Source organism: Oncorhynchus mykiss, chromosome 24, assembly GCF_057628025.1.
Source record: "Oncorhynchus mykiss isolate SJ-2025 chromosome 24, ASM5762802v1, whole genome shotgun sequence".
Lineage (NCBI taxonomy): Eukaryota > Metazoa > Chordata > Actinopteri > Salmoniformes > Salmonidae > Oncorhynchus > Oncorhynchus mykiss.
In genome coordinates, this window is record NC_143045.1 from 34,826,539 (window position 1) to 34,847,284 (window position 20,746).

Below are 20,746 nucleotides of genomic sequence, written 5' to 3' on the forward strand. Positions count from 1 at the left end.
TGAGCTAGGATGGATTCTGATGAAGTCTATAGTCTACAGACTAGAGACGTGATTAATTATATACCGGAAGGAACTTTATCCATCTCACTGTGACCACCTGGCGGACCCCACAGCCTTTGGAAAGGCCTACTGGGAAGTTTAAGATCTGCTGAGTGCAACACGGATTGACTGGCAAATTAAATCACTGTGACTGTCTGCAATCAGAAGGGAGACCGGGAGATCGGGGGTAAAACTACCGGAGCTGATTGGCGACAGGCAGGCAGCACGCGCTCTCCCTGTAGCGGCTGCAAGCGCTCTGTTCTCGTTATCTGCCCTCGCTCTAGACCACAGAGCTGCTGTAAATATAATTTACCGTAGCCCTACCAATCCCCGTGAGCTGACAGAGCAGGAGAGGAGAGGTGAGGGGAATAGAGAGTGAGAGAGAGTGTGCGTGTGTGAGAGTGTGTGAGAGAGAGAGAGAGAGAGAGAGCGAGAGCGAGAGAGTGTGTGTGTGCGTGAGAGAGAGAGGGATAGAGAGCGAGAGAGAGTGTGTGTGTGTGTGTGTGTGAGAGAGAGAGAGAGAGAGAGAGAGAGAGAGAGAGAAGCACACACATCCATCCTTTCATCCCTTGCTCAACGATAACACACCATTCCCTCTCTCAGCTCCTCGTGACACTTCCTTCTAATCGCACTCAGGGCGGCTCGAGAGAGGCAGCGGTACGGTGTCTGTGTTGCATCTACCGGGAGGCGCAAGGCAGGATGCGCGATGGGGCAGGCGTGTGGACACGCGCTTCTCTGCCGTAGCCAGCAGTACCAGCCCGCTGCTTCCGAGATGTAAGTGCTACAGACGCGCCTGTTATATTTTGTATTCTGTGTGAGAGAGATCTGCAGGGGAGAGCTTTACATAAAAGCACAATCTTTGTATGATGCTTTGCCTGAACAGTGGGTTGACCAACTGGGCTCGGTTCTAGGCAATTGGTGTGTGTGTGTGTGTGTGTGTGTTTGTTTGTTTGTGTGTGTGTTTGTGTGTGTGTGTGTGTGTGTGTGTGTGTGTGTGTGTGTGTGTGTGTGTGTGTGTGTGTGTGTGTGTGTGTGTGTGTGTGTGTGTGTGTGTGTGTGTGTGTGTGTGTGTGTGTGTGTGTGTGTGTGTGTGTGTGTAAAGAGTACAGAGTTGGTAACTTCACTAAAAGCTGCACCAAGGTGCAGAAAGAGCAGTATAAGTGCTCTCCTTGCTTCTGATGTTTTGATGTTGTTATCCAGAGTGTGTGTGGGTGTGTGTGTTGGTTAGGTTAGGTTTACGGTTAGGGTTAGGAGCTAGGGTTCAGTTTATGTTTAGGAGCTAGAATTAGGTTTAGGGTTAAGGTTAGGAGCTAGAGTTCAGTTTAGGGTTACGGTTAGGAGCTAGGGTTAGGTTTAGGGTTAGGAGCTAGAATTAGGTTTAGGGTTAAGGTTAGGAGCTAGAGTTCAGTTTAGGGTTACGGTTAGGAGCTAGGGTTAGGTTTAGGGTTAGGAGCTAGAGTTAGGTTTAGGGTTAGGAGCTAGGGTTAGGTTTAGTGTTAGGAGCTAGAGTTAGGTTTAGGGTTAGGAGCTAGAGTTGGGGTTAGGGTTAGGAGCTAGGGTTAGGTTTAGGGTTAGGGTTAGGGTTAGGAGCTAGAGTTAGGTTTAGGGTTAGGAGCTAGAGTTGGGGTTAGGGTTAGGAGCTAGGGTTAGGTTTAGGGTTAGGGTTAGGGTTAGGAGCTAGAGTTAGGTTTAGGGTTAGGAGCTAGGGGTACGTTTAGGGTTATGAGCTAGGGTTAGGTTTAGTGTTAGGAGCTAGAGTTAGAGTTAGGTTTAGGGTTAGGAGCTAGAGTTGGGGTTAGGGTTAGGAGCTAGGGTTAGGTTTAGGGTTAGGGTTAGGGTTAGGAGCTAGAGTTAGGTTTAGGGTTAGGAGCTAGAGTTGGGGTTAGGGTTAGGAGCTAGAGTTAGAGTTAGGTTTAGGGTTAGGAGCTAGAGTTGGGGTTAGGGTTAGGAGCTAGGGGTACGTTTAGGGTTATGAGCTAGGGTTAGGTTTAGTGTTAGGAGCTAGAGTTAGAGTTAGGTTTAGGGTTAGGAGCTAGAGTTGGGGTTAGGGTTAGGGTTAGGAGCTAGGGTTAGGTTTAGGGTTAGGGTTAGGGTTAGGAGCTAGAGTTAGGTTTAGGGTTAAGGTTAGGTTTTCGGGTTATGGTAAGGGCACAGGCTAGGGTTAGGGTTAGGAGCTAGGGTTAGGTTTAGGGTTAGGAGCTAGGGTTAGAGTTAGGTTTAGGGTTAGGGTTAGGGTTAGGAGCTAAGGTTGGGGTTAGGGTTAGGAGCTAGGGTTAGGTTTAGGGTTAGGAGCTAGGGTTAGGGTTAGGAGCTAGAGTTTGGTTTAGGATTAAGGTTAGGTTTTCGGGTTATGGTAAGGGCACAGGCTAGGGTTAGGGTTAGGGTTAGGAGCTAGGGTCAGGTTTAGGGTTAGGAGCTAGAATTAGGTTTAGGGTTAAGGTTAGGAGCTAGAGTTCAGTTTAGGGTTAAGGTTAGGAGATAGGGTTAGGTTTAGGGTTAGGAGCTAGAGTTAGGTTTAGGGTTAGGAGCTAGGGGTAGGTTTAGGGTTATGAGCTAGGGTTAGGTTTAGTGTTAGGAGCTAGAGTTAGAGTTAGGTTTAGGGTTAGGAGCTAGAGTTGGGGTTAGGGTTAGGAGCTAGGGTTAGGTTTAGGGTTAGGGTTAGGAGCTAGAGTTGGGTTTAGGGTTAGGGTTAGGAGCTAGGGGTACGTTTAGGGTTATGAGCTAGGGTTAGGTTTAGTGTTAGGAGCTAGAGTTAGAGTTAGGTTTAGGGTTAGGAGCTAGAGTTGGGTTTAGGGTTAGGGTTAGGAGCTAGGGTTAGGTTTAGGGTTAGGGTTAGGGTTAGGAGCTAGAGTTAGGTTTAGGGTTAAGGTTAGGTTTTCGGGTTATGGTAAGGGCACAGGCTAGGGTTAGGGTTAGGGTTAGGGTTAGGAGCTAGGGTTAGGTTTAGGGTTAGGAGCTAAGGTTGGGGTTAGGGTTAGGAGCTAGGGTTAAGTTTAGGGTTAGGAGCTAGGGTTAGGGTTAGGAGCTAGAGTTTGGTTTAGGATTAAGGTTAGGTTTTCGGGTTATGGTAAGGGCACAGGCTAGGTTTTAGGGTTAGGAGCTAGGGTTAGGGTTAGGGTTAGGAGCTAGGGTTAGGGTTAGGGTTAGGAGCTAGGGTTAGGTTTAGGGTTAGGAGCTAGGGTTAGAGTTAGGTTTTAGGGTTAAGGTTAGGTTTTAGGGTTATGGTAAGGGCACGGGCTAGGGTTAGGGTTAGGGTTAGGTTTAGTGCTAGGGGTTAGAGAAAATAGGATTTTGAATGGGACTGAACTGTGTGTACCCACAAGGTTTGTTGTATAAAACTGTTAGAATTTCAATTGATGATGACGATATTTCTGTCTTCAAGGGAATTTATTTATCTGGGCTCAATAATGAGAGGAGTCGAGAGGAGAAGAGAGGGTTAGGGTTAGGGTTAGGGTTAGGTCGATTAGAATGGCCTGCTCACTGAAGTGTTAAACTCCACAACCACCTAAAAGGAAGTGATTCCCAAACCTTCCATAACAGAGCCATCACCTACAGAGAGATGAACCCGGAGAAGAGTCCCCTAAGCAAGCTGGTCCTGGGGATCTGTTCACAAACACAAACAGACCCCACAGAGCCCCAAGACAGCAACACAATTAGACCCAACCAAGTCATGAGAAAACATAATTACTTGACACAGAAAGAATTAACAAAAAAACAGAGCAAACTAGAATGCCATTGGGCCCTAACTGAGCTGCACTTCCTAACCTCCTGCCAAATGTATGACCATATTAGAGACACACATTTTCCTCAGATTACACAGATCCACAAAGAATTCGAAAACAAATCCAATTTTGAAAAACTCCCGTATCTACTGGGTGAAATTCCACAGTGTGCCATCACAGCAACAAGATTTGTGACCTGTTGCCACGAGAAAAGGGCAACCAGTGAAGAACACACACCATTGTAAATACAACCCATATTTATGCTTATTTATTTTATCTTGTGTCCTTTACCATTTGTACATTGTTAAAACACTGTATATATAATATGACATTTGTAATGTTTTTATTGTTTTGAAACTTCTGTATGTGTAATGTTTACTGTTAATTTTTATTGTTTATTTCACTTTATATATTCACTTTATATATTATCTACCTCACTTGCTTTGGCAATGTTAACACGTTTCCCATGCCAATAAAGCCCTTGAATTGAATTGAATTGAGAGACAGAGAGAGAGAGAGAGAGAGAGAGAGAGACACAGATAGAGATAGAGAGAGACAGAGAGAGAGAGAGACAGATAGAGAGAGACAGACAGAGAGAGGGAGAGAGAGAAAGAGAGAGAGACAGATAGAGACAGAGAGAGACAGATAGAGACAGAGACCGATCGAGAGAGACAGATAGAGAGAGACAGAGAGAGAGAGAGAGACAGATAGAGAGAAGGAGACAGAGAGACAGATAGAGACAGAGAGAGACATATAGAGAGAGACAGATATAGAGAGACAGATAGAGAGAGAGACAGAGAGACAGATAGAGAGAGAGAGAGACAGAGAGAGAGAGATAGAGTGTGTCAGTGTCAGTATTTCTATACTTTCTCTTCGTGTCTGCAGAGCGATATTGATTGGTTCATATAGAGATGTGTGTGTGTGTGTGTGTGTGTGTGTGTGTGTGTGTGTGTGTGTGTGTGTGTGTGTGTGCGGTGTTCTCTCCCCCACACTGATTACCTCTTTTGTTTGAGAGAAGAGGTCTGTGAGAGTGAGGTCTCTCCCTACTTCACAGTAATAGAATTCTCTCTTCCTCTCTCCATCCCTTACCCTCTTCAATTCCACTTCTCTCCTGCTGGAAAGGGTGATGAGATGGAGGGATGAAGAGATTGAGAGAGGTGCTTCATAAAATACTTTTAAGGGTTGCCAGGCAACTAATGGTGTCCCTTGGACAGGTGACTTATCTGTATAGGAGTTTTCTGCTGTTTCATTATACAACAAATGTGGTGTGTGTGTGTGTGTGTGTGTGTGTGTGTGTGTGTGTGTGTGTGTGTGTGTGTGTGTGTGTAAGAGAGAGAGTGTGAGAGTGTGAGAGAGTGTGAGAGAGGGCAAAAAGGGCCCAACTCTGTAAAGGCTCCATTGTGTTCATGTGATTACCTCTGCTCATGCTCTGTGCAAATTGCTATTCCTGTCTCCCTCCCTCTCTCTCTCTCTCTCTCTCTCTCTCTCTCTCTCCCTCTCTCCCTCTGCTGCTCTCTCCCTCTCTCTCCATCTCTCTCTCTCTCTCTCTCTCTCTCTCTCACTCCCCCCCCCCCTCTCTCTCTCTCTCTCTCTCTCTCTCCCCTCTCTCCCTCTCTCTCCCTCTCTCACCCTCTCTCTCTCTCTCCCTCTCTCCCCCCCCTCTCTCTCTCTCTCTCTCCCTCCACTCTCCCTCTCTCTACCACTCTCTCCCTGTAATGTTGACATTGTTGGGATGACATTGTTAAAATTACATTGTTAGGATGACATTGTAAATAATGATGACACTGTAAGGATGACATTGTAAATAATGATGACATTGTAAGGATGACATTGTAACTAATGATGACATTGTAAGGATGACATTGTAACTAAGAATGATGTTGTAACTAAGGATTACATTGTAACTAATGATGACATTATAAGGATGACATTGTAAATAATGATGACATTGTTATGATGACATTGTAACTAATGATGACATTGTAAGGATGACATTGTAAATAATGATGACATTGTTAGGATGACATTGTAACTTATGATGACATTGTAAGGATGACATTGTAAATAATGATGACATTGTTAGGATGACATTGTAACTAATGATGACATTGTAAGGATGACATTGTAAATAATGATGACATTGTAAGGATGACATTGTAACTAATGATGACATTGTAAGGATGACATTGTAACTAATGATGACATTGTAAGGATGACACTAACTAATGATGACATTGTAAGGATGACATTGTAACTAATGATGACATTGTAAGGATGACACTAACTAATGATGACATTGTAAGGATGACATTGTAACTAAGGATGACATTGTAACTAATGATGACATTGTAAGGATGACATCTCTGTCTCTAGTGGGGAGGGAGGGGGTCCATCAGAGTCACTCTGTCTCTGTCTCCAGTGGGGAGGGAGGGGGTCCATCAGAGTCACTCTGTCTCTAGTGGGTAGGGAGGGGGTCCATCAGAGTCACTCTGTCTCTAGTGGGTAGGGAGGGGGTCCATCAGAGTCACTCTGTCAGGGGGGTCCAACAGAGTCACTATGTCTCTGTCTCTGGTGAGGAGGGAGGGGGTCCATCAGAGTCACTCTGTCTCTAGTGGGGAGGGAGGGAGGGGGTCCAACAGAGTCACTCTGTCTCTAGTGGGGAGGGAGGGAGGTGGTCCAACAGAGTCACTCTGTCTCTAGTGAACAGGGGGGGGAGGGGGTCCATCAGAGTCACTCTGTCTCTAGTGGGGAGGGAGGGGGTCCATCAGAGTCACTCTGTCTCTAGTGGGGAGGGAGGGAGGGGGTCCATCAGAGTCACTCTGTCTCTAGTGGGGAGGGAGGGAGGGGTCCATCAGAGTCACTCTGTCTCTAGTGGGGAGGGAGGGAGGGGGTCCATCAGAGTCACTCTGTTTCTAGTGGGGAGGGAGGGGGTCCAACAGAGTCACTCTGTCAGGGGGGTCCAACAGAGTCACTCTGTCTCTGTCTCTGGTGAGGAGGGAGGGGGTCCATCAGAGTCACTCTGTCTCTGTCTCCAGTGGGGAGGGAGGGGGTCCATCAGAGTCACTCTGTCTCTAGTGGGTAGGGAGGGGGTCCATCAGAGTCACTCTGTCAGGGGGGTCCAACAGAGTCACTCTGTCTCTGTCTCTGGTGAGGAGGGAGGGGGTCCATCAGAGTCACTCTGTCTCTAGTGGGGAGGGAGGGAGGGGGTCCATCAGAGTCACTCTGTCTCTAGTGGGGAGGGAGGGAGGTGGTCCAACAGAGTCACTCTGTCTCTAGTGGGGAGGGAGGGGGTCCATCAGAGTCACTCTGTCTCTAGTGGGGAGGGAGGGGGTCCATCAGAGTCACTCTGTCTCTAGTGGGGAGGGAGGGAGGGGGTCCATCAGAGTCACTCTGTCTCTAGTGGGGAGGGAGGGAGGGGTCCATCAGAGTCACTCTGTCTCTAGTGGGGAGGGAGGGAGGGGGTCCATCAGAGTCACTCTGTTTCTAGTGGGGAGGGAGGGGGTCCAACAGAGTCACTCTGTCTCTAGTGGGGAGGGAGGGGGTCCATCAGAGTCACTCTGTCTCTAGTGGGGAGGGAGGGAGGGATCCATCAGAGTCACTCTGTCTCTAGTGGGGAGGGAGGGAGGGGGTCCATCAGAGTCACTCTGTCTCTAGTGGGGAGGGAGTGGTCCATCAGAGTCACTCTGTCTCTAGTGGGGAGCAAGGGGGGGGGGGGGGAGTCCATCAGAGTCACTCTGTCTCTAGTGGGGAGGGAGTGGTCCATATGAGTCACTCTGTTTCTAGTGGGGACGGAGGGAGGGGGTCCATCAAAGTCACACTGTCTCTAGTGGGGAGGGAGGGAGGGGGTCCATCAGGGGCAATCTGTCTCTAGTGGGGAGGGAGGGGTCCATCAGAGTCACTCTGTCTCTAGTGGGGAGGGAGGGGGTCCATCAGAGTCACTCTGTCTCTAGTGAGGAGGGAGGGAGGGGTCCATCAGAGTCACTCTGTCTCTAGTGGGGAGGGATGGGTCCATCAGAGTCACACTGTCTCTAGTGGGGAGGGAGGGAGGGGGTCCATCAGAGTCACTCTGTCTCTAGTGAGGAGGGAGGGAGGGGTCCATCAGAGTCACTCTGTCTCTAGTGGGGAGGGATGGGTCCATCAGAGTCACACTGTCTCTAGTGGGGAGGGAGGGAGGGGGTCCATCAGAGTCACTCTGTCTCTAGTGGGGAGGGGGGGGGTCCATCAGAGTCACTCTGTCTCTAGTGGGGAGGGAGGGGGTCCATCAGAGTCACTCTGTCTCTAGTGGGGAGGGAGGGAGGGGGTCCATCAGAGTCACTCTGTCTCTAGTTGGGAGGGAGGGGGTCCATCAGAGTCACTCTGTCTCTAGTGGGGAGGGAGGGGGTCCATCAGAGTCACTCTGTCTCTAGTGGGAAGGGAGGGGGTCCATCAGAGTCACTCTGTCTTTACTCTCATTCTTCATCATCTCTTCATCTCTCTTTTACTCTCGTTTCTTTATCTCAACTCAAGTTAGAGAACTCTTTCTGCCTTCACAAGGTCCTCATAGCTTTGAGAGTGTTGTGTGTGTGTGTGTGTGTGTGTGTGTGTGTGTGTGTGTGTGCGTGTGTGTGTGTGTGTGTGTGCATGTGTGTGTGTGTGTGTGTGTGCTTTCCACAGAACAGGTGCACTTTCCTCAGAACATCAAAGTCAGAAAAGAGAGGACAGAAAATGACATGATGAACCATGATGACCCCCCCCCCCCCACACACACACACACACACACACACACACACACACACTGTTCTGTGATCAGGTCGACAGACAATGTTTTCCTGATGGTTGGCAGGCCTGTTAGTGTTCGTGTACTGACCTGCGTGGGCTCTTCACGTGAATTGAGGAGGTAAAAGGGAGGTAATTGTCAACCACACTGGCATGATGATAACAGTTTATTTCTGTGAAAAACTATTGAACTTATGACAATGTCGATGTCGATTGTCTCTCTCTCCCTTTTTCTTCCTCTCTCTTTCTCTCTCTCTCTCTCTCTCTCTCTCTCTCTCTCGCTTTCCCTCTTTCCCTCTTTCTCTTTCTCTCTCTCTCTCTCTCTCTCTCTCTCTCTCTCTCTTCAATTCAATTCAAGGGGCTTTATTGGCATGGGAAACATGTGTTAACATTGCCAAAGCAAGTGAGGTAGATAATATACAAAAGTGAAATAAACAATAAAAATGTACAGTAAATATTACACATAGAGAAGTTTCAAAACAATAAAGACATTACAACTGTCATATTATATATATATATATACAGTGTTGTAACAATGTACAAATGGTTAAAGTACACAAGGGAAAATAAATAAGCATAAATATGGGTTGTATTTACAATGGTGTTTGTTCTTCACTGGTTGCCCTTTTCTTGTGGCAACAGGTCACAAATCTTGCTGCTGTGATGGCACACTGTGGTGTTTCACCCAGTAGATATGGGAGTTTATCAAAATTGGATTTGTTTTCGAATTCTTTGTGGATCTGTGTAATCTGAGGGAAATATGTCTCTCTAATATGGTCATACATTGGGCAGGAGGTTAGGAAGTGCAGCTCAGTTTCCACCTCATTTTGTGGGCAGTGTGCACATAGCCTGTGTTCTCAAGAGAGCCAGGTCTGTCTACGGCGGCCTTTCTCAATAGCAAGGCTATGCTCACTAAGTCTGTACATAGTCAAAGCTTTCCTTAAGTTTGGGTCAGTCACAGTGGACAGGTATTCTGCCAATGTGTACTCTCTGTTTAGGGCCAAATAGCATTTTTGTTCATTCTTTCCAATGTGTCAAGTAATTATCTTTTTGTTTTTTCATGATTTGGTTGGGTCTAATTGTGCTGATGTCCTGGGGCGTCCTGGATGTCCTGGATGTCTGTTGGGTGTGTTTGTGTTTGTGAACAGATCCCCAGGACCAGCTTGCTTAGCGGACTCTTCTCCAGGTTCATCTCTCTGTAGGTGATGGCTTTGTTATGGAAGGTTTGGTAATCGCTTCCTTTTAGGTGGGTGTAGAATTTAACAGCTCTTTTCTGGATTTTGATAATTAGTGGGTATCGGCCTAATTCTGCTCTGCATGCATTATTTGGTGTTCTACGTTGTACACTGAGGATATTTTTGCAGAATTCTGCATGCAGAGTCTCAATTTGGTGTTTGTCCCATTTTGTGAAGTCTTGGTTGGTGAGCAGACCCCAGACCTCACAGCCGTAAAGGTCAATGGGCTCTATGACTGATTCAAGTATTTTTAGCCAGATCCAAATTGGTATGTTGAAATGTATGTTCCTTTTGATGGCATAGAATGCCCTTCTTGCCTTGTCTCTCAGATCGTTCACAGCTTTGTGGAAGTTACCTGTGGCGCTGATGCTTAGGCCAAGTTATGTACAGTTTTTTTGTGTGCTCTAGGGCAACAGTGTTTAGATGGAATTTGTTTTTGTGGTCCTGGCAACTGGACCATTTTTGTAACACCATTATTTTGGTCTTACTGAGATTTACTGTCAGGGCCCAGGTCTGACAGAATCTGTGCAGAAGATCTAGGTGCTGCTGTAGCCCTCCTTGGTTGGTGACAGAAGCACCAGATCATCAGCAAACAGTAGACATTTGACTTCGGATTCTAGTAGGGTGAGGCCAGGTGCTGCAGACTTTACTAGTGCCCGCGCCAATTCGTTGATATATATGTTGAAGAGGGTGGGGCTTAAGCTGCATCCCTGTCTCACCCCGCGACCCTATGTGAAGAAATGTGTGTGTTTTTTGCCACACACTTGTTGTTTGTGTACATGGATTTTACATGGTGAATACATGGTCTGTTGAATGGTAATTTGGTAAAAAGCCATTTTGACATTTGCTCAGTACATTGTTTTCATTGAGGAAATGTACAAGTTTACTGTTAATGATAATGCAGAGGATTTTCCCAAAGTTACTGTTGGGGGGGGGGGGGGGGTCAAATTTGGGGTCAAATTTGTCTCCACTTTTGTGGATTGGGGTGATCAGTCCTTGGTTCCAAATATTGGGGAAGATGCCAGAGCTAAGGATGATGTTAAGTATAGTATTGCCAATTGGAATTTGTTGTCTGTATATTTGATCATTTCATTAAGGATACCATTAACACCACAGGCCTTCTTGGGTTGGAGGGTTTTTATTTTGTCCTGTAACTCATTCAATGTAATTGGAGAATCCAGTGGGTTCTGGTAGTCTTTAATAGTTGATTCTAAGATTTGTATTTGATCATGTATATGTTTTTGCTCTTTATTCTTTGTTAAAGAGCCAAAAAGATTCGAGAATTGGTTTACCCATACATCTCCATTTTGGATAGATAATTCTTTGTGTTGTTGTTTGTTTAGTGTTTTCCAATTTTCCCAGAAGTGGTTAGAGTCTATGGATTCTTCAATTACATTGAGCTGATTTCTGATTTGCTGTTCCTTCTTTTTCCGTAGTGTATTTCTGTATTGTTTTAGTGATTCACCATAGTGAAGGTGCAGGCTCAGGTTTTCTGGGTCTCTATGTTTTTGGTTGGACAGGTTTCTCAATTTCTTTCTTAGATTTTTGCACTCTTCATCAAACCATTTGTCATTGTTGTTCATCTTCTTCGGTTTTCTATTTGAGATTTTTTAGATTTGATAGGGAAGCTGAGAGGTCAAATATACTGTTAAGATTTTCTACTGCCAAGTTTACACCTTCACTATTGCAGTGAAACATTTTACCCAGGAAATTGTCTAGAAGGGATGGAATTTGTTGTTGCCTAATTGTTTTTTTGTAGGTTTCCAAACTGCATTCCTTCCATCTATAGCATTTCTTAATGTTACTCAGTTCCTTTGGCTTTGATGCCTCGTGATTGAGTATTACTCTGTTCAAGTAGACTGTGATTTTGCTGTGGTCTGATAGGGGTGTCAGTGGGCTGACTGTGAACACTCTGAGAGACTCTGGGTTGAGGTCAGTGATAAAGTAGTCTACAGTACTCTTGCCAAGAGATGAGCTATAGGTGTACCTACCATAGGAGTCCCCTCGAAGCCTACCGTTGTCTATGTACATACCCAACGTGCGACAGAGCTGCAGGAGTGGTGACCCGTATTTGTTTGTTATGTTGTCATAGTTGTGCCTAGGGGGGCATATGTGGGAGGGAATGCTGTCACCTGCAGGCAGGTGTTTGTCCCCCTGTTTGCTGAGGGTGTCAGGTTCTTGTCCGGTTCTGGCATTTAGGTCGCCACAGACTAGTACATGTCCCTGGGCCTGGAAATGATTGATTTCCCCCTTCAGGATGGAGAAGCTGTCTTCATTAAAGTATGGGGATTCTAGTGGGAGGATATCTCTCTCTCTCTCTCTCTCTCTCTCTCTCTCTCTCTCTCTCTCTCTCTCTCTCTCTCTCTCTCTCTCTCTCTTTCTCTGTTTCTCCTGATCTCTCTCTCGGTCTCTCTCTCTCGGTCTCTCTCTCTCGGTCTCTCTCTCTCTCTCTCTCTCTCTCTCTCTCTGTATCTCCCTCTCTCTCTCTCTCTCTCTCTCTCCTCTTTCCTTCGCTCTCTCTCTCTCTCTCTCTCTCTCTCTCTCTCTCTCTCTCTCTCTCTCTCTCTCTGTATCTCCCTCTCTCTCTCTCTCTCTCTCTTTCCTTCCCTCTGTCTCTCTCTCTCTCGGTCTCTCTCTCTGTCTCTGTCTCTCTCTCTCTCTCTCTCTCTCTCTCTCTCTCGCTCTCTCTCTCTCTCTCCTCTCTCTCTCTCTGTATCTCCCTCTCTCTCTCTCTCTCTCTCTCCTCTTTCCTTCCTTCCCTCTCTCTCTCTCTCTCTCTCTCTCTCTCTCTCTCTCTCTCTCTCTCTCTCTCTCTCTCTGTATCTCCCTCTCTCTCTCTCTCTCTCTCTCTTTCCTTCCCTCTGTCTCTCTCTCTCTCTCTGTCTCTCTCTCTTTCCTTCCCTCTGTCTCTCTCTCTCTTTCCTTCCCTCTGTCTCTCTCTCTTCCCTCTGACTCTCTCTTCTTTCCTTCCCTCTGTCACTCTCTCTTTCCTTCCCCCTGTCTCTCTCTCTTTCCTTCCCTCTGTCTCTCTCCTCTTTCCATCCCTCTGTCTCTCTCTCTTTCCTTCCCTCTGTCTCTCTCTCTCTTTCCGTCCCTCTGTCTCTCTCTCTTTCCTTCCATCTGACTCTCTCTCTTTCCTTCCCCCTGTCTCTCTCTTCTTTCCTTCCCCCTGTCTCTCTCTCTTTCCTTCCCTCTGACTCTCTCTTTCCTTCCATCTGACTCTCTCTCTTTCCTCCCCTCTGTCGCTCTCTTCTTTCCTTCCCTCTGTCTCTCTATCTTTCCTTCCCTCTGACTCTCTCTCTTTCCTTCCTTCTGTCTCTCTCTTCCCTCTGACTCTCTCTCTTTCCTTCCCTCTGTCTCTCTCTTCCCTCTGACTCTCTCTCTTTCCTTCCCTCTGTCTCTCTCTTCCCTCTGACTCTCTCTCTTTCCTTCCATCTGACTCTCTCTCTTTCCTTCCATCTGACTCTCTCTCTTTCCTCCCCTCTGTCTCTCTCTTCTTTCCTTCCCTCTGTCTCTCTCTCTTTCCTTCCCTCTGACTCTCTCTCTTTCCTTCCCTCTGTCTCTCTCTTCCCTCTGACTCTCTCTCTTTCCTTCCCTCTGTCTCTCTCTTCCCTCTGACTCTCTCTCTTTCCTTCCCCCGTCTCTCTCTCTTTCCTTCCCTCTGTCTCTGTCTCTCTCTCTGTCTCTCTCTCTTTCCTTCCCTCTGTCTCTCTCTCTCTTTCCTTCCCTCTTCCCTCACCCGCGCGCGCACACACACACACACACACACACACACACACACACACACACACACACACACACACACACACACACAGTAATCACACGTCATTCAGTGTTCTGACATTTAATCTGTAACCCCCTCAGTAATATGATTTCCTTGGTAATTTATACACACATCACTAACGTTGTGGGAACAGACTATTCAGTCCCATTCAAAATGACCCTAACACTAAACCCTTAACCCTGACCCTAACCCCTAACCTAACTCAAACCCTGACCCTTAACCCCTAACCTAACTCTAACCCTGACCCTAACTCTAACCCCTAACCCTAACCCCTAACCCCTAACCCTTAACCCTTAACCCCTAACCCCTAACCCTTAACCCTTAACCCCTAACCCCTAACCCTAACCCCTAACTCTAACCCTGACCGAACTCTAACCCCTAACCCTAACCCCTAACCCCTAACCCTTAACCCTGACCCTAAATCTAACCCTGACCCTGACCCTAACTCTAACCCCTAACCCTAACCCTTAACCCCTAACCCTGACCCTAACTCTAAACCTGACCCTAACACTAAACCCTTAACCCTTAACCCTGACCCTAACCCCAACCCTTAACCCCTAACCTAACTCAAACCCTGACCCTTAACCCCTAACCTAACTCTAACCCTGACCCTAACTCTAACCCCTAACCCTATCCCCTAACCCCTAACCCCTAACCCTAACCCTAACCCTAACCCTTAACCCTGACCTTTCAGGGTTGTGTGTCGTTTGTGGGTGTGCGGGCGTGTGCATGCGTGTGTGTGTGTGTGTGTGAGAGAGAGAGAGAGAGTGAGTGATTGTTCGGTAACACCCAGTGTCAAAACAAGTTAATAACATAATATGTGATGTCCATATTATTAACAGGTTATGACTAGTTATGTCAGCTGTTATGACATGTTATGGGTTATGCCGCTGGGTGTCAAGCAAAGGGTTACCGATAGTTCCAAAGGTTTTCAGGTGTTCAATATACCACGGCTAAGGATTGCGGGGGAGGGGGAGAGAGAGAAATAGAGGGAAGGAGAGGGAGGTAAAGAGAGAGAGATTAAGTGGGAGGTAGCAAGAGACAGAGGGAAGGAGAGGGAGGTAGAGAGAGGGAAGGAGATGGAGGTAGAGAGAGGGAAGGAGAGGGAGGTAGAGAGAGGGAAGGAGAGGGAGGTAGAGAGAGGTAGGTAGAGGGAGGTAGAGAGAGCATAACACTGTTTGCTTTTTTGCTGTTGGCTTACACTAATTATTCAAAAGTTGCTTTATTTTAATTTAAAACAAAAATTCTTGATTGCATTTCAAATTATAAATTACTCGTTTGCTGTGTGATGACATGAAGAAATTAAGGATAGATTGAAACAGTAGCCTGTAGAAGTATTAAAATATAGGCCTTAAGATTAAACAGGATGAGGTCTTTGGCCTACAGCTCAATGGTTATATGAGGCTGCTATACTAAGTACTAATGATAATGACATGGTGGTTATATGAGGCTGCTATACTAAGTCTACTAATGATAATGACATGGTTATAAGAGGCTGCTATACTAAGTACTAATGATAATGACATGGCGGTTATAAGAGGCTGCTATACTAAGTCTACTAATGATAATGACATGGTTATAAGAGGCTGCTATACTAAGTCTACTAATGATAATGACATGGTTATAAGAGGCTGCTATACTAAGTACTAATGATAATGACCTGGTTATATGAGGCTGCTATACTAAGTCTACTAATGATAATGACATGGTTATAATAGGCTGCTATACTAAGTACTAATGATAATGACATGGTGGTTATATGAGGCTGCTATACTAAGTACTAATGATAATGACATGGTGGTTATAAGAGGCTGCTATGCTAAGTCTACTAATGATAATGACATGGTGGTTATATGAGGCTGCTATACTAAGTACTAATGATAATGACATGGTGGTTATAAGAGGCTGCTATACTAAGTCTACTAATGACAATGACATGGTGGTTATATGAGGCTGCTATACTAAGTACTAATGATAATGACATGGTTATAAGAGGCTGCTATACTAAGTACTAATGATAATGACATGGTGGTTATAAGAGGCTGCTATACTAAGTCTACTAATGATAATGACATGGTGGTTATATGAGGCTGCTATACTAAGTACTAATGATAATGACATGGTGGTTATAAGAGGCTGCTATACTAAGTATACTAATGATAATGACATGGTGGTTATATGAGGCTGCTATACTAAGTACTAATGATAATGACATGGTTATAAGAGGCTGCTATACTAAGTCTACTAATGATAATGACATGGTTATAAGAGGCTGCTATACTAAGTCTACTAATGATAATGACATGGTGGTTATAAGAGGCTGCCAAACTAAGTACTAATGATAATGACATGGTGGTTATAAGAGGCTGCTATACTAAGTACTAATGATAATGACATGGTGGTTATAAGAGGCTGCTATACTAAGTACTAATGATAATGACATGGTGGTTATAAGAGGCTGCTATACTAAGTACTAATGATAATGACATGGTGGTTATAAGAGGCTGCTATACTAAGTACTAATGATAATGACATGGTGGTTATAAGAGGCTGCTATACTAAGTCTACTAATGATAATGACATGGTGGTTATAAGAGGCTGCTATACTAAGTCTACTAATGATAATGACATGACTTATTATTATAATGATTATAGTAACAATAATAATAAGAATGATATCAAGAAAAAGGAAGGTTATTATTATTATGAATATAATTTTTCTGATAATTTGTAAGAGTGTAAACCACACTGTTAGCAGTTGGTGTTACTCTTCAATAACACAGACCCCACGGCAAATCAGGGGGAGAAAAATGTGTTTATTTAAAGAGGAAATATCATAGATGTTATGCTGAGAGGTGGATGTTCATTCTCCCCTGTCCTCAGTTTTTCTCTCCACAGAACAAAGAGACAGGGTGTAGTTTTATAACCCAGCCCTAGCCTGTGGTTGACCAATTACAATTCTTTGCAATAACACTGGGCCAATGGCCAAATAACAAGTATCCTGTTTCAGGCTCGATGCCTAGAAAAATTCCTGCCATGTCTCTGACCCATTGATAATTAATTCCCTATTTCAGAAAAAACACTATTTTGAATGTTAATTTTGATTGTTAAAAAGTACTCTGTTGACCTTTAGTACTCTGTTGACCTTTGGTACTCTGTCTACCTTTAGTACTCTGTTGACCTTTAGTACTCTGTTGACCTTTAGTACTCTGTTGACCTTTGGTACTCTGTCTACCTTTAGTACTCTGTTGACCTTTAGTACTCTGTTGACCTTTGGTACTCTGTCTACCTTTAGTACTCTGTTGACCTTTAGTACTCTGTTGACCTTTAGTACTCTGTTGACCTTTGGTACTCTGTCTACCTTTAGTACTCTGTTGACCTTTAGTACTCTGTTGACCTTTGGTACTCTGTCTACCTTTAGTACTCTGTTGACCTTTAGTACTCTGTTGACCTTTGGTACTCTGTCTACCTTTAGTACTCTGTTGACCTTTAGTACTCTGTTGACCTTTGGTACTCTGTCTACCTTTAGTACTCTGTTGACCTTTAGTACTCTGTTGACCTTTAGTACTCTGTTGACCTTTAGTACTCTGTTGACCTTTGGTACTCTGTCTACCTTTAGTACTCTGTTGACCTTTAGTACTCTGTTGACCTTTAGTACTCTGTTGACATTTAGTACTCTGTTGACCTTTAGTACTCTGTTGACCTTCGTACAGTAGTCCTCTCTGTGTAGGTGTGATCGGTATCCACAGTCAAAGTAGTTTAATTAAGGAGGTGTTATTTTCTGTCTGTCTGTTTTCATTTTCGAGGGTTGCCTCTCAAATTATAACATTTTCCCCACAGTGGAGAATAGGTTGTTGTTGGCTCTGGTCAACAGTAGTTTATACACTGAGTGTACAAAACATTAAGAACACCTTCCTAATATTGTTTTGCACCCCCTTTTGCCCTCAGAACAGCCTCAATTCGTCAGGGCATAGACTCTAATAAGGTGTTTGAAGACGTTCCACGGGGATGCTGGCCCATGTTGACTCCAATGCTTCCCACAGTTGTGTCAAGTTGACTGGATGTCCTTTGGGTGGTGGACCATTCTTGATACACACAGGAAACTGTTGAGTGTGGAAAAACCCAGCAGCGTTGCAGTTCTTGACACAAACCGGTGTGCCTGGCACCTACTACCATACCCCGTTCAAAGGCGCTTAAATCTTTTGTCTTGCCCATTGACCCTCTGAATGACACACGTGTTCCTAGGCCGTCATTGTAAATAAGAATTTGTTCTTAACTGACTTGCCTAGTTAAATAAAGGTTAAATAAAAAAAAATATAAAAAAAAAATACACAATCCGTGTCTCAATTGTCTCAAGGCATAAACATTCTTATTTTTTCGTGTCATGGAAAGAGCAGGTGTTCTTAATATTTTGTATACTCATCAGTGGAGGCTGGTGAGGGGAGGACGGCTCATAAAGGGAGCGAATGCAATGGAAACCATGGAAACCATGGAAACCATGGAAACCATGTGTTTTGATGTATTTTATACCATTCCATTCATTCTGCTCCAGCCATTACCACGAGCCTGTCATCCCCAATTAAGGTGGCACCAGCCTCCTGTGGTACTCCGTGTGTAATTGGCATGTTGGTCACTGTGTGTTGCGTGTCAGGCTGTGTGTGTGTGTGTAGGTGTGTGTTGCGTGTCAGGCTGTGTGAGTTATTTGTGTGTCATTACTCCTATGCCACATATGCTGTAAGGTCACATCCTGCCCAGAATAATGGCCTCTGACAGGGCATTGTGGGATTGTTAGTGGTGCACTATGGTCACGCTGTGTATGTGTGTGTGTGTCTTTGTGTGTGTAAACAGTATGGTGGTGGTCAGGGTGATATCGTCTTCCTGTCTTGTGTTGATTCAGTTCCTGTGTTACCCTCCAGATAAGAGAACAGCTTTAGCACACGCACACACACACACACACAGACACACAGACACAGACACAGACACAGACACAGACACAGACACACACACACACACACACACACACACACACACACACACACACACACACACACACACACACACACACACACAGACACAGACACAGACACAGACACACACACACACACACACACACACACACACACACACACACACACACACACACACACACACACACACACACACACACACACACACAGACACACAGACACAGACAAAGACAAAGACACACACACACACACACAGCTACAGACACAGACACACACACACACACACACACACACACAGACACACAGACACACACACACACACACACAGACACACACACACACACACACAGACACAGACACACACACACACACACACAGACACAGACGTGTTACAGTTTGCTAACCTGCATTGATCAAAACTTAAGTCACATTGTCAAAACTCTACACACAGTCGGCGAAACAGAAGTGTGTATCAACCAAACTGTGAATAGTTTGTCATTGCTTTCACACAAAAAGCATTCATTGACCACATTCTTCCGAAATCCATGAACTCTTTTTTCATTCAGACTCCACCACCTGCTAAACTTTATTTGCAGCACATGTTTTCAAATGCTAACACACTGTTTCCAAAACTGTTAAAGACACATTCAAAACAAAACGATGGTAAATGTTGTGCATTTCTGCAGTAACCAGACTGAATCAGATAGAACATCTCAGCAGAATGCTCATTCATTCCAAACATAACTGATTGCAGTTTCAGCTGAAAGCCGACCCAAGTGTCCTGTTTCCAGTCTCGTTACCGAACGGCTTCGGAATGATTTAGTTTGGAAACATGGATCAATGAAGACAGGTTGGTGGGGAGAGAAGAGTGGCAGGGAGACAGGTTGGTGGGGAGAGAAGAGTGGCAGGGAGACAGGTTGGTGGGGAAAGAAGAGTGGCAGGGAGAGGAAGACAGGTTGGTGGGGAGAGAAGAGTGTCAGGGAGAGGGAGACAGGTTGGTGGGGAGAGAAGAGTGTCAGGGAGAGGGAGACAGGTTGGTGGGGAGAGAAGAGTTGCAGGGAGAGGAAGACAGGTTGGTAGGGAGAGAAGAGTGTCAGGGAGACAGGTTGGTGGGGAGAGAAGAGTGGCAGAGAGACAGGTTGGTGGGGAGAGAAGAGTGGCAGGGAGAGGAAGACAGGTTGGTGGGGCGAGAAGAGTGTCAGAGAGAGGAAGACAGGTTGGTGGGGAGAGAAGAGTGGCAGGGAGAGGAAGACAGGTTGGTGGGGAGAGAAGAGTGTCAGGGAGAGGGAGACAGGTTGGTGGGGAGAGAAGAGTGGCAGGGAGAGGGAGACAGGTTGGTGGGGAGAGAAGAGTGGCAGGGAGAGGAAGACAGGTTGGTGGGGATAGAAGAGTGGCAGGAAGACAGGTTGGTGGGGAGAGAAGAGTGGCAGGGAGACAGGTTGGTTGGGAAAGAAGAGTGGCAGGGAGAGGAAGACAGGTTGGTGGGGAGAAAAGAGTGGCAGGGAGACAGGTTGGTGGGTAGAGAAGAGTGGCAGGGAGAGGGAGACAGGTTGGTGGGGAGAGAAGAGTGGCAGGGAGACAGGTTGGTGGGGAGAGAAGAGTGTCAGGGAGAGGGAAACAGGTTGGCGGGGAGAGAAGAGTGTCAGGGAGAGGAAGACAGGTTGGTGGGGAGAGAAGAGTAGCAGAGAGAGGGAGACAGGTTGGTGGGGAGAGAAGAGTGGCAGGGAGAGGGAGACAGGTTGGTGGGGAGAGAAGAGTGGCAGGGAGAGGGAGACAGGGTGGTGGGGAGAGAAGAGTGGCAGGGAGACAGGTTGGTGGGGAAAGAAGAGTGGCAGGGAGAGGGAGACAGGCTGGTGGGGAGAGAAGAGTGGCAGGGAGAGGGAGACGGGTTTGTGAGGAAAGAAGAGTGGCAGGGGGAGGGAGACAGGTTGGTGGGGAAAGAAGAGTGGCAGGGAGACAGGTTGGTGGGGATAGAAGAGTGGCAGAGAGACAGGTTGGTGGGGATAGAAGAGTGGCAGGGAGACAGGTTGGTGGGGAAAGAAGAGTGGCAGGGAGACAGGTTGGTGGGGAGAGAAGAGTGGCAGGGAGAGGGAGACAGGTTTGTGAGGAAAGAAGAGTGGCAGGGAGACAGGTTGGTGGGGAGAGAAGAGTGGCAGGGAGACAGGTTGGTGGGGAGAGAAGAGTGGCAGGGAGAGGGAGAAAGGTTTGTGAGGATAGAAGAGTGGCAGGGAGACAGGTTGGTGG

At 46.0% G+C, this 20,746-nt stretch overlaps 1 protein-coding gene across 1 annotated transcript in view; it reads left to right on the plus strand.

Annotated features, from left to right (window-relative positions):
• Positions 1 to 454: 454 nt before the first annotated feature.
• pde2a (phosphodiesterase 2A) overlaps positions 455 to 20,746 on the plus strand; it is a 284,813-nt gene continuing 264,521 nt past the window's right edge. Inside the window, exon 1 of the mRNA XM_090218907.1 lies at positions 455 to 813. Within this exon, the coding sequence (XP_090075033.1) occupies positions 746 to 813 (68 nt within the window). The 5' untranslated portion in view covers positions 455 to 745. The remainder of the gene's footprint in view (positions 814 to 20,746) is intronic.